Below are 13,001 nucleotides of genomic sequence, written 5' to 3' on the forward strand. Positions count from 1 at the left end.
CTTTGTCAGAGGAATTGCACCTCGCCTGCCAGCTCCGCTTTTCTCCGGGAGGAAATCACACTATTTCATTCCTGGGGCCGGGGGGGTTGAGATCCGACCCGGTTTTAGCCAAAGAGAAGCGGAAAGTTTCCGCGGGGTGGGAGCGCGGCCGTGCGCGGAGTGCGGAGGCCGCCGCGGGCTCCGCTCCGCTCCGGGGGCCCATCCCGGCCCGGGGAAGGTCTCTCCCGCCCCTTGCTCGGTGACCGCAAAGTTAGCAAAAAAATAATAGATGTGAGCCGGCTTTGCCTCGGCCCGGGGGTGTTAAAACCCGGCAGAGTGGCGGAATGGTTTTATTTGCCATCTCTGGTATCTGATTTCCAGAACACTGTAAATTATTCCCTATTCTCACCTTCCTCCCCACCACCCTCCCCCCTCCAAAAAATAAAATAAAAAAAAAAATAAAAATCGTGAGATGTCTCACCAGAAAAAAAAAATAAAGTTGATAAAATCCAAAGCTAGTAAGTAGCTTTCTGTCTTTAATTGCTGCGGTACAACGCTGATAACACGTAGTTATCATCGGAAAAGTTGACCAAGACAGGTTAAATAATTTAATAAGGAACTGCTTGTAATTATGTTATTTACAAGGTATGACAGAGGTTTGAGGAAGAAACAGAAGCTGATCTCAGGGAAACGGACGGGTTTGGGTGACCCCTGGAGCACGGAGTTTGAATTATGGAGATGGGGGGCTGAGAGGTGAATATGGACTAGAGGAGAACAAGATGACTTTTCACCTCAGCACATTTAACTTTTAAATCCAAATAAACGTCTCGCGTTACTCCATCGCCGCGTTATTAAAGAAAAGGACTAATCCCGGCCAGTTTCGGAGTGCCTAAGGAAGAGGGCTGCCCTTTTCTCACCGGGGAAAAATATGGCAAAAAAAAAAGTTACAAAGGGGGAAAAGTGCATTTAAAAATAAATCTGGGCAACTTGATGTTGGTGGGTTTTTTTTTCCCTTTCCTCTCTGCCTTGCTAAATTAATTATATCAAACATCTGTTCACATGACGTTGTACTTAATGCCACACACACTATTTAATGATGCCAACGCTTCCTCGAACAGCAACAACACACCTTTTTCGCTTTGTAAAATATCCCCCGGTCATAGGTACCCGAATTACTCGCTCAGGTAAATTAAAAGTAGGTGCCGTCTATCGGTCTAATCATCCCCCCCGCCCCCCCAAGCGGGGGCAAAATACAAACTTAGTAACTTGCGTGTTAAGAAAAGCGTAAACTTTCTCACCTGCTTGGTCATTGAGTCTATTAGCCGAACGTACAGGTCCTGCTCTGTCCTGACTCCTGGGGAGGGAAAGCGGAGACAAAATTCCTATCAGGATTTCAGCAGCGAACCACCCAAATTACATAATGAAAGCATGAGGTCAGGCAATTAACTGCAACGGACAGGGATCGGCACCCGCGCCAGGCTTAAAAATAAAATTAAAAATAATAGTAATTAAAAAAAAAAAAGCCAGAAATCACCCAGCGACAGAGTTCTCGCCCGCTCCTGAAGCTGGCTCTTGGGGGGCCGTGCCCCGGGAAGCCCCCCCGGGCCGGTTTGCGGCCGGACCCACGGCCGGGGTTCGGGGGACGCCCACGGCTGGGGCGGACAGCCCCCGCGTCCCCCCGCGGAACCCGGCCCGGGGCTCCGCTCCGCCTACTCCCCGCGCTCACCCCGTCCCAATAATTACCATTAATTCGCAAAAGTGAAAAAAGTCACTTAAAAGTGATGTTCTGCTGGAGCAGCTATCGATCCCCTTTTTTACTTTCCACTTCAAGACCAACCGGTTAATCATGTGAAGTACCATTGACTTATTGATCGGTTATGTTTTGTTTTCCTTATATGCCAAGGAAAGAGCCGTGTTTACACGCGTGTAATTTTAATCTCAAAATCTTTATATCCTTTTCCAAAAGGCCTTGAAAAAGAAAGTAAGACTTTTCTGCGGCACACGGACGTTCAAAAATGAGGTAACGACAACTTACCATTGCTATACAATAACTGAAGTTTATAATGAATTCCATTGTTAGTTTTTTCATTGTTTGGCTCCTGCAAGTAACGATAAATAATTACATTTAGCATGAAAAATATCTCCCTCCTCCTGACGCACATTTTTCTCGTCCCTGAAGCGGCTCGGAATTAACAGTTTGCAGAAATTCAGCCCACTTCGTGGAGCGCTGATGATGTCATTATCTCGGTGCAAATATGTCATGTTTAGCCGTTTTCCCCGCGTTAAAAATAAGTGGGGGCCGCGGCGGTAAGTTTCTAAACCCGGGCTCTGCTCGGAGCGGCCGCAATAACGGGGGGACCCGCACGTGGTCTGGGCGCCTCTGGAGTCCCGTTAGGGCTGCCGGGCTTGGAAATTAGCCTCCATCAACTAAATCACGCTTAAACGTTGTTGCTTTGTTGCTTTTTTTTTTTTTTTTTAAATAAGATAACAGGCAGACTTACTTTCTCTTTCTCCACAAAGTCCACAAAAGCTGTTCTCTCAATCTCCACTGGCTGCCCCTGCCTGTCGTACAGAGCTAAGACGAAGTGGAAAAAATTGGATTTTCTGAGATTGGAAGGCGGCTGTTTCTCGAAATGTGCCCGAGCCAGCCCCACGCCGCTGCGGGAGAAAACAAGACAAGGCGTGGGTGAGAGCGGCGGGGAAAGGGGCGCGCAGGCTCCGCGGCCGCGGGGGGATGCGGGGAGCGCGGAGCGGCGCGGAGCGGGGAGGCTGTAAGTGATACGGGGCGGGCGGGGGGGGGGGGGGGGGGGGGCGAGTGGGGGGGATTTACGGCCGGGATGAGAAATACAGGAGGAGAAAACCGCCGGGAGAGGATTTGGCAGACGTACCTTTGGGCGGCCGTGTTCGCATCCACTACCCCCGCCGTATGCATCCAGGAGCGGACGGGATTCATCCCACTGCCCAGCGGTTCTTCTTTCATGGTCGTCCCACCTCTTGGTATATTTTCCTGAATCCCAAACATTAAAACAAATTTGGGCAAAACCAGCTCCTAACCAAAAGGGGTTAAAATTGAGGGAAATGTCAGATACGGGGTGGGTTGGTTGTTGCTTGATTTTCTCTCTCTCTCTCTCCTTGGCGACTGGAATATAAGAGATGACTTTACTCCCTGTGATCAGTAGGAGAAAAGCCCAGTTCAAGTCTTGCTTCCTTCTTCAATCTGTCCTGTATTGGCACGACATAAACAATTTACTGAGTACTTCTGTGCAGCGAGTTGGATGGCGTTCCAGTTTGGTGGTTTAAAAAAAAAAAAAAAAAAGAAAAAAAAAAGAAAGAAAAAGTGTAACTGCAGCCGGCGACACTGCGAGGTTGCTTTTTTTTTTTTTTTAGGGGGGGAGGGGGGGTAAAAGAATAAATATTTTTGTTGTTGTTTGCAGACGCGCTCAACGTGGTGTCATCCTAGTAAAAACCGGCCTCGGGAAGAGAGGAAAAGGGAAAGGGGAGAAAAAAAAAAAAAAAAAAAAAAAGCTTCAGGACACTGCTGAATCGACCACTTTCTGGCAAGGCTTCTCCTGCTCCAAAAGACAAATAAACGGAGGGGGGAAGAAGAAGGGGAAAAAAAAAAAAAAAAAAAGAGAAGAAGAGGGGAGGAAAAAAAAAAAAAAATAATACTGATTACCGCGGAGGTGTTCCCGGGCACACGGGAGAACGGGGCGCGGGCCCGTTGGCGTCTCACGGAATGGACGGAGGCGCGCAGAGCCCGGCCCTCCCTCCCCGAGGAGCGCGCCCTTCCCCGGGAGCCGGGCCCCCGCCACGGCGGGGAGAGGTGGCGTCACTGATGACGCAAGGGAGGAGGGCGGGGTCAGCGCCATATATGGAGCGTGGGGTTCAGGCTTTTGCCGCCGCGCTCTTGCCCCGGTCCCCCCCCCCGCGCCGCACCCCCCACACACACACAACCCCCCCCAACAACCCCGGGGTTGTTGGGGGGGGTTGGGGGGGGGGGGGGCGACGACGGGGGGACCGAGTCGCATCCCCAAGTCTTCCAAGTAACCTCCAAGAACCATCCACTGGTGACCCCCCCCCCTCCTCGTGGGCCGCGACCCTAGTTTGGGGCAGAGGGTGGACAAAGGGTGGGCTGCTGGCACCCCCTCCGCGCTCCTCTCTCTATATATACAGGCACCTCAATATCTATATTTCAAGCCTGCACATGTATCTCCCCAGCTATATGTCCGCCTTGTCCATATATATCTATATATCCGCCTCGAGTGATGAGCTTTTTCCGCCCAGTGTGGGTTAGGACTTCCCTTTTTTGTTGTTTGGTTTTTTTTTCTGTTTTTTTTTTTTTTTTTAATTATTATTATTTTTTAGCGTGTGCGAATTGCCAATATTTTTGCGAATCGCCAAGGTCCGCGCGCTGATATTTTAATTAATCGGTGGAAATCGAAGTCCGATCTATGCTATCAGGAGACAGCCCCCCTCCCCCCCACCCGGGTCCTTTCTCCAAGGGGTGAGGGAGGGGGGGGAAAAAAAAAAAGAAAAAAAGAAAAAAAAAAGATGTGTTAGAAAGCAATCTATTTTGCTGGTGTTGGGGGTTAATGACTATTGCCAAAGATAAGTGAATTATCAAAGCTGTTGCTCTACCCGATCTCAAAATCCATTACATTGCTGGCCGTCTAATTAAATACGTAAGTATAATAAAATCATATTTTATGACTATTTGAGGGTAATGAGATTAGTCTTTAGAAGCGATCGCCACATATTAAAGATGCCACTGTCTATAGAATGTTAATAACCTTAAATCAAAGTGTATGGAAACTATTCATGATAAATTAAAAGAAAATTCCTGTATTCATAATCAGCCCGGAGCTTTTGAGGTACAGTAGAGCAGATTACAAAACCTCACACTTCTATCGCGGAGGGACGAGCAAAGCAAAGTTCCCAAACAATGCGGTGCTCGGGGTGGAGGTGGCATTTGGTGGCACGGACCCATTTAGGGACCTCGGGCGGGCGCCGGGGGGCTGCCGGTCCCCCCCCAGCTCGCAAAATCCACCCTCCTAAAAATAAGGTAAAAATGCCCAACAACGCTATAATTGTAACATATTCCCTAAAACGCACAGCACAATGCCGAAGTTGGTCCTTCCCTCCGCTAACGAAAGCGTAATGCTTAAAATCATTTACAGTATCTTTAATTCAGATTACACGCGCCAAGGCGATTTAAATCTGATTACCAAATTAGAAGGTTTTAAAACAAATCCTTTTAAATCTGATACTGTTGACTAAGGAGGGGGAAAAAAAAAAAAAGTTCCATAAGCCCATCACATAAGGTAACGATCCTGCCCCAGAAAGAAAGGGAGTTTTAAACCTTTTTGACAACAAATGCAGCTGCCCCACTATTTTGGACGATATTAAGCGAAAATGAATGCAAATCTGTGTTCAGAAGCCATCTGGCCAGAAATGGGGGAATCAGCTGCTCTTCACAACAGGCTCTGAGGCTGAATCTATTTCAGCTCATTTTCTAGATCATCTGGTCCTGCACCCAAAGCGTGGAAAATACGGTCTTTATCATTCACCAACTTTATCTTTTTTTTTTTCTCTCTTTTTTTTTTTTTTTCCCCCGTGTGTGTGCGTGTGTGTGTGTGTCACTGCGCGGCCGCGGGAGCCCGCCCGGGATGCTCCCCGCTCCGCACCGCTCTCAGGCCGCCATCCTGGGGCGCGGGGGGGGTTAGGACCAGTCCCCCCACCTCGGGCAAGTTGTCCCCGGCCCGGGACTGGCGCGGGGGAGACGGGCAGGACCGGGGTTGGGGGGGGGATGCCCGCCGCCCCGGCACCTTGCACCGGGGCCCCGGCCCGGCGCCGGGCGGGCAGGGGGTGTGAGCGGCTGCCGGGGGCGGCCCGAGCCCTCCCGGCTCCGCAGCCCTCCTCCGCCTCCTCCTCCTCCTCCTCCTCCGGCGCGGCGCGCCAAGTCTCCCTTTTGTGTGAATTTACGGGGTGAGGCTTCAGTGATCCCCCCCGCAAATTTGCATTTAAATAGCGACATCAAGCGATTCGCGTGCCACACACCAGTGGGCTCCCAGATGTCACGGCGGAGCCGGTCAGATGGCCGCAACCCAGCTGTCCTGTGTGTCCCCCCCTTCTGCCCGCCCCCCCCCCCCCCCCCCCCAACCTCCTCGCCCCGGCCCCGCTCCGCGGCCCCCGCACCTCGCGGGCCGGCTGAGCTCCGCGGCCGCGGTAAATCACGCCTCGCAGCCCGGCCTCTCCTCTCGCCCCGCACCGCATAATAACACATAATCACACGCCGTACGTGGATCGCGCAGATTAAAATTGATAGCCTCATTTCCACCGCCGTTATAGGATTCTCCTAAACTTTTTTTTTTTTTTTTTTTTTCCTCGGAACAATCCCCTCGGGACTATTATCTTAATCATTTCACTTTTTTTCTCCTTTTTCTTTTTTCTTTCTTTTTTTTTTTTTTCCATTTTACGTTTTTACATCACAGAAGTTTGAGCCCGTATTTACTTTACCGTGAATTCCGCCGCGGCCGGGCCGCCCCGCTCCGCGCTTTCCACCCCCCGCCACCGACCCCCAGCAGCGGCTCCCACCCCAAAAAACTTTCCCAGCGGGAAGTTCCGCGGGGAGAGGCGAGCGCTGGCCTCGGCTCTCCCTCCGCCTGCCCGTCGCTGCCCCGGGGGGCACGGCCGGGCCCGCGCAAGCTCGCCAAGGCGCATATTTCAATTTTATTGTGCGAAGGCGCCTTCATTACTAACGTGCTCGGTTACAGTAGGTGTAATTTATGCCCGGTTTAACCGAAACAAATCTCTGCTAACTCTTGTTTCCTGCGTGGCAGAGGAGTGATAAATTTGTATTTTCGGGTATTTTCAATAGCGCGGCGGACGCCCAGGTACCGCGGCGGGTACTTCCAGGGCGTAAATTTACGGCGGAGGAGGTAATTAGCGCGGGGGGCGCCGCGCCGCGGGGGGCCCGGCCCGGCCCGGCCCTTGCACGGGGCTCCGCGCAACCTGCGCCCACGGCGGAGCGGCGGCCGTGCAGAGGCCGAGCCGGGGCCCGGCTGGGCGCTGCCGCCGGTGCTGCGGGGCGCGCCCACCCCCCCTCCGGCGGCGAAGGGCCGAGTGTGCGGAAGGGCCGCCCTGCGCAGCGGGTCTGGGCCCCCCGGGCGGCTCCGGCTCACCCGCCGCCCGCCCTTCGACTTTGTGCCGATTTCAATACTTTAATTCAAATTCCTGAGCATCCCGGGCCCGGGGAGAAGCCGGCTGGGAGGCGAAGGGGGACAGCGGTGCGGTGCAGACACCCGCATCTGCCGGGCGCGGGGATGCGCACGCAGCGGCAGCCGGCTGACCCGCTCCGCGCCCCGCGTAGGACACCGCGGGGGCGGTGCGGGGTGCGGTGGGGGGGACGGGACTGTCCCTACCGCCTGCCCGGGAGCCGTCGGGGCCGGGCCGCCCCGCGGTCCCTCGGCGGGCCGTACGCGCCCCTTCCCGCGCCTTTGCGCGCCCCTGCGCGCCCCGCGGCCAGGCTGCGCGGCGAGATGGTGCGGCCGCCTCGGAGTAAAGAAACTCCCCGCCGGTGCAGGGTTGTTTTACTCCAGCTGGCGCTCGGCCCTGCGCTCCTCCAGGCGCGCTTTCGCCGGCCGCCGCCCCGATATTGTTAAATCAAGATTTACTTCTTAGGAAAAAAGAAAATATTAAAAAATAAGAGAAAGAAATTTTTAAAAGGCTTAAACTTTCCCCTTGCCCGAGTGCCAGCCCTGGCAGCCGTGTGTCCAACGGGAGCCTTTCCTCGGAAGGCAAAACTCCCCGCGGCCGCAGCCCGGCTCCCGGCTGCCCGACGGCGCGGCCCTGGGGATGCTGCGGGGCGGGCGCCCACCGCCGCTTCCCCGCTCCCCGCGGCCGGGGGAGGGGGGCGTGGGGGGGTCGCGGCTCCGGCGGACGGAGGGGAAGCCGCCCCCGCGGTGGGGCGCGGAACGGGCGCGGGCGCGCAGGCGGGGAGTTGGCGGCCGGACAGGTCCTGTCGTGCGGCGAGAACAATATAAACTGACTCCAACTGAACAAACAAGGATCGATCAGATAATTTCAGATATTATAATTGGCTTTAATTAAACACACTTCGTTCTAATTAACTCTGAAATTTTAGCATGCTTTGGGACGTTGGTGTCTGATTTGATATTGTCAGTCCAGATGTCCTAATAAAATTCAATCCTCCACTCAAGACTTCAATATTCACTAAGAACAAAATGCAAATTAAATGTAAAACCTAAAGTATCGCCAAAGGTATAATCAAGAAAGGTGTCTCAAAACTTCTCACTTTTTATTACGCAGTAGTTAGAAAATGCAGATTACATCCTAACAAGACCTCTACTGAATAATATAAACCTTAACTCTTTCGTGGTCAGGGCTGGCTCTGCCCTGCAGGGATCCGATAACATCCAATGCCAACGCGCGGCCGAATATTCGTGGTTTGGGGCTCGGGCTGCCCGAAACGGGCTCGCCCGGGCGCGGAGAACCGGCGGGAGCCCCGCGGAACGGGCAGCTCGCCGCCGCCGCACTCGCGGAGCAAAACTTTCCGCTTTAACAAGTACTTTTCTCCCCGAGGCGGACAACGGGAGCTGCCCCCGCCCGGCACCGGGATGCCCATCTCCCGCTCCGCCACGGCGGAGGCAGCGCGGCCGCGGAGCAACCCCGCGGGAGGAGCGCCGGTACCGGGCACCGGGCTCGGGGCAGCGCCTGCTCGCCCGCCCGGGAGGGACGCAGATGCCCTGGGAGGGGGACACACACACGCACCGGGGGAAGGTCCCCGTCCCCTTGCCCCGTCGCCTGCCGCCGCCTCGCCGTTTCCCCGCAAGCCGCAGCGGTCTTTTAAAATAATTAAAGCCTTAAGAGCAGGGCGGTGATGCGCGGAGGCACCGCGGGGTGCATTACCGGGGGGGCCCCGAGCTGCGGCTCCCCGTCAGCCCACAGCCTGGCTCCGTTCGAGAGCGGGGCGAGCGGCGCTCGGGAAGACCGGCTATTCCCACATTAAACATTTGTATGTTTTCCATACTAATGGAGTCACTTAAAGCTGTTGCTAATTTAACTTTTTAAAAAGGCCACAGCGTGGTGATTTGCATTTTCTTTAGGATATTGAAATGAAGAGAAAACCGCTGGGCGGTGAGGCTGCCCAGAGCATAGCTGGGGGCCATGCAGAAATAAAAACAGATAAAGAAAAGAAGAAAGAAAGAAAGTGCCTTCTCTTCCAGACTATTAATAAGCAATTTGTCCCGCTGCAATTTACATTGCAAAGACAAACGTGTCGGGGCGCCCGGCTGCCGCCCAGCCCGGCCGGAGCCCCCGCGGGCCGGCTCCGCGCCGCTCCGCACCTCTCCGCGCTTCCCGCACACCTTCCCCCGCCCAACCCAGCATTCCCACATCCAGCGGGTTGGGGTGGGGGGTAAAGCGCGGAAGTTCCGCGGCCGGCGGGGCGGCTCGGGCGCTCCCCGCGCACCTGGAGAGGGGCTGGGGCGGGGGGGACTGGAATTTTCAATGAAATTTCGGAGCGGCGGGGGCAGAGACGCGCCCGGCTGCGGGTAAACAACAAGTGCTGAGCTCGGCGTTTCCCTCTCGCCACATTCCCCCTCTCGCCGCAGATCCGGCGGCCGCGGCTCTAGCGTGGGGACGGTGTGCCATCTACAGGACACTGCGCGGGGCGGCCGCGCTCCGCGCCCGCGGCCCCCGCCGCCGGCAGGCGCGGCGTGCCCGCTCCCCCCGCCACCCCCCCCACCCCCCCCCCCGCCACCCCCCGCCTTCCATTCCGGCGATGAAACACCGCTTATTTGTTATTTGAACTTTTAAACACCGCGTTTAAAAACTTTGCGGAGGAGAAAGGCTGCCCGCGATTCCGAGGCGTTAGATTAAAAGATATGAAATGTAAAGATAATGCAATTTGATTTGTTAGTCTAACTCCGCGATTTGAGAGTTGATGTCCCCAAAGACCAGGCGAGCTTTTTCCCTTTATTTATTTTTATTAAAACATCAATCTACTCTGGAGCTGGGTGAACTCAGTTTCACCTAGAGAACATAAAATTCTCCATACCAAGGAAATAAGCACCTTTCATAAATCAACAGTATTCCTGACAGATCGATCAATTTTTGGTTGTTAATCCGAAAGGAGGAGTTTTAATTGCTTCCTGCCTTTTAGCCCGGGCACCTCGGCGGTGCGGCTCCGGCAGCGCCCGGCTCTCCCCTTTTTGTGCTCGGGAGGTTGAAAAAGCCCCCGGAGACCCCCGCGGAGCGCAGCGCAGCACCCCCCTCAACCGCGCTACCTGCGCGCAAGCGGCCGCCGGCGAGTATCTGCGAGGCGGGACGGAGGTGGGCGCGCAGGGGCGCGCAGCGGGGCGCACAGACGCGCGGTGTGGCCCGTCCCAGGTAAGCGGGCGCTCCGCCACCCGCGCCCCCCCCATCTCCTCGCCCTCCCGCGCCCCTTCCCCCCCTCCCCCCCCCCCCACCGCGCAGAGGCGCGCAGCCGGGGACGCCGCAGGACCCGCGGACGCGGGCGCTTACCTTTGGCGGCTAATTAGGCCAGGGAGAGGTTTTCCGAGGGAAAGCCCCAACCCGCGCGGAGGGCAGCGTTTATTGAGGAGGGGACCGGCGGAGGAGTGTGCGTGTGCTCTGCGCGCTTTAATACACTACTTACCCACCGCAGCCTCGCCGAGGCTCGGTGGGGCACGGCGGTGCGCGGAGCGCAGCAGTGCGCAAGCGCCCCCCCCGCGCTGCGCGGGCGGGAGGCGGGCGGGAGGCGCGGGGCGCCCGCGGGGGCGGAATCGGCGGCGCGGTCCCGGGGGATTGGAGGGGGGGGTCCGGGCCTCGCCCCGTCCCGTCCCCGTACAGCGGACCCCCCCGTCTGCCCCTCGCTCCCCGGGTGCTGCCCTGCGCCTCGCCCCGCGGAGCTCCCGGCGGGGAGAGGGTGCCGGCGGGGGGAGCCGGCGGGGCCAGGGCCGGGGAGGCGCGAGGGGGAGCCGGGGGGGGTGTGTGTGTGTGATCGATTTTCGGAGCAAAACGCTTTAGAAACGCAACAGTTTGTGCTTTGGGGCTGCAGCTCCGGCGGCGTTTGGCGTGTGTGAACTCGCCGCTCCCAACTTTCGGTCGCACGCGGGGGAGAAGTGGCCGGAGAGACGCTGGCGACACCTTTTAAAACTCTTTAACTGTTTTAATTAACCCTCTGCAGCCTGAATGGATGCTCACAACTCGCGCTCCTTTGTCATCCCGGGCGCGATGTTAGCAGGTACCGGGTTTCAAGAACTTCTTGGCTACATCGATCTTCGATTTTGGCACGGCCGTGGCTGTATGGCGACGCGGCGCACCGAGAGCGCTGCTGGCCAGGACGGAGTTTATTTTGTTTATTTTTGCTCTTCCCCTCCCTCTCCCAGTTTCGCAGAGGAACTCTGGCAGTATTTGGTTAATCTTCGAGGAGGGGATAACCGCTGTGGTATTTAGCGAGCTCTCTGCTACCACCGAGGCTTTCCAGTGATCCAACATCTCTGTAAGTGATGTGCAGTTAGGAGATGCGGAGCTATTTAGGAAAAAGAAAAAGGAGCAGTTTCCAAGTCAGGCAGATTCCTGCAGCGAAGTGAAGCCACGCTTTGGGAATGGGAGCTACATCTATAAAAAATAAGCCTATCGGTGTTGACCTTGGTTATAAATTCAGGTAACGCCCACCTTTGGGTTTGTTCTGACAGCAGGTACTTTCTGGCAGGGTTTTAGTTTGCCCAGAGCGATCACTTGGAGCAGTTGGGAGAGCAGAGAGGCTGTGGGCGGCCGGGCAGGAGCCTGTCTGTGTGGGGAGGACATTGGACTGTGGCTATGGTGGGCGCGGGGATGGTGGCCGTGGCCAGCACTACCTCGCACAGCAGTGTCCATCCCAGAGCTTTCAGCTTCTCCTGGGCAGGGGGGAACCTCACGGGGTCGTTTCTGTTGCATTCCCCCACGGACGAGCTCGGCTGCTGCTTACACCAGCCTAAGCGCTTGGGAAACAGCTGTCCAGATGTGCTGGGAGTGCTCAAAGTTGGGTTTAGACCTAAAAAAGCCAACACAACTCTGGTCCTGCTCTCTGGTGTCCTGATGTGTCCCCGCTACGTGCACAGTTAATGGAGGTGCTTGGGCTTAGTGTTCTGTGGGACGTTCTCCATGTCTGGGGCTTGGGGGGTGGACCTGAGATCTGGTGACCTAGCAGGAGCCACCCGATGGTGGCCTTAAGAAGTCCCATGGGGGTACCTGGAGGATCTGGACCTTAATTGTTTTACAACATACTCATTGCATGGGTTGGGAAAATTCTGGGGGTTCGTTCAAGGGAAGTTGATACATCTGGAAAACTGTGAAAAATACACACATTTTAAAAAGTGTTCCTGACTGGAATGAAAAAACAGGGACTCCAAGCGCTTTGTGGAGTCAGCATGGATGGAATCGGGAGGCAGAGGCACAGGGAGAGCTGGTCGTTCCAGGCCTGAGCCTGCCTGATTCGGCCCAACCCAACACCTCGCCATAAACCAAGAAAAACCCTGTTGAAAAATAGGGGTGAATTTGCTTTTCTTGTACAGTAACTACTTTTTTTTTGCACGGAGGCTGAGCTAGTCTTATTAAGACAGATAGGTACTCGCAAAATATTTATAAAGCGGGTTCCTCGGCATCCCCACGCTGGTCCCAAGGCAGTCTGTCTGTCTGTCTGTCCTCGCAGGCGATGGGGGGGTGGCGCGTGCTGTCCCCGAACCTTCACCTTCAACCCCCCATACAAAGCACCGCCTTGCCTTGCGGCCTGGCGACTCTTCGGTGTGTGGCTCATAAGGCTTGAAAATTAATTGTGCCACTCTCCTCCTGCTGCGAGGAGCATTGCCGATACACTTTTTTAAAATTTAAAAAGATCATATATTTTTCACACGCTCGTTGTGCTCTTCAGGAAAGAAAGCTTGATTATGCTCCAGCCTTTTAAATCAACAGCATGCATACAAACTAGTAGGTGAGTGAACAGCGTCAGGTGTTTAAAA

At 55.5% G+C, this 13,001-nt stretch overlaps 1 protein-coding gene across 30 annotated transcripts in view; it reads right to left on the reverse strand.

The window, feature by feature from the left end:
* Positions 1-10,645, reverse strand: part of EBF3 (EBF transcription factor 3) — a 134,280-nt gene extending 123,635 nt beyond the window's left edge. For 25 of the 30 annotated variants that reach the window (XM_054206172.1, XM_054206176.1, XM_054206171.1 and 22 more), the window contains exons 1-4: positions 2,868-3,339; positions 2,481-2,637; positions 2,015-2,078; positions 1,278-1,333 (exon numbers count right to left, since the gene is read on the reverse strand). In XM_054206172.1, the coding sequence (XP_054062147.1) occupies positions 1,278-1,333; positions 2,015-2,078; positions 2,481-2,637; positions 2,868-3,001 (411 nt within the window). In that variant the 5' untranslated portion in view covers positions 3,002-3,339. Of the gene's footprint in view, positions 1-1,277; positions 1,334-2,014; positions 2,079-2,480; positions 2,638-2,867; positions 3,340-3,655; positions 3,747-10,524 lie in introns of those variants that run through there. The other 5 variants (XM_054206161.1, XM_054206173.1, XM_054206164.1 and 2 more) reach the window with 5 other exon arrangements.
* Positions 10,646-13,001: the final 2,356 nt, after the last annotated feature.

The sequence above is a fragment of the Rissa tridactyla genome, chromosome 6 (assembly GCF_028500815.1).
Source record: "Rissa tridactyla isolate bRisTri1 chromosome 6, bRisTri1.patW.cur.20221130, whole genome shotgun sequence".
Taxonomy (NCBI): Eukaryota; Metazoa; Chordata; class Aves; order Charadriiformes; family Laridae; genus Rissa; species Rissa tridactyla.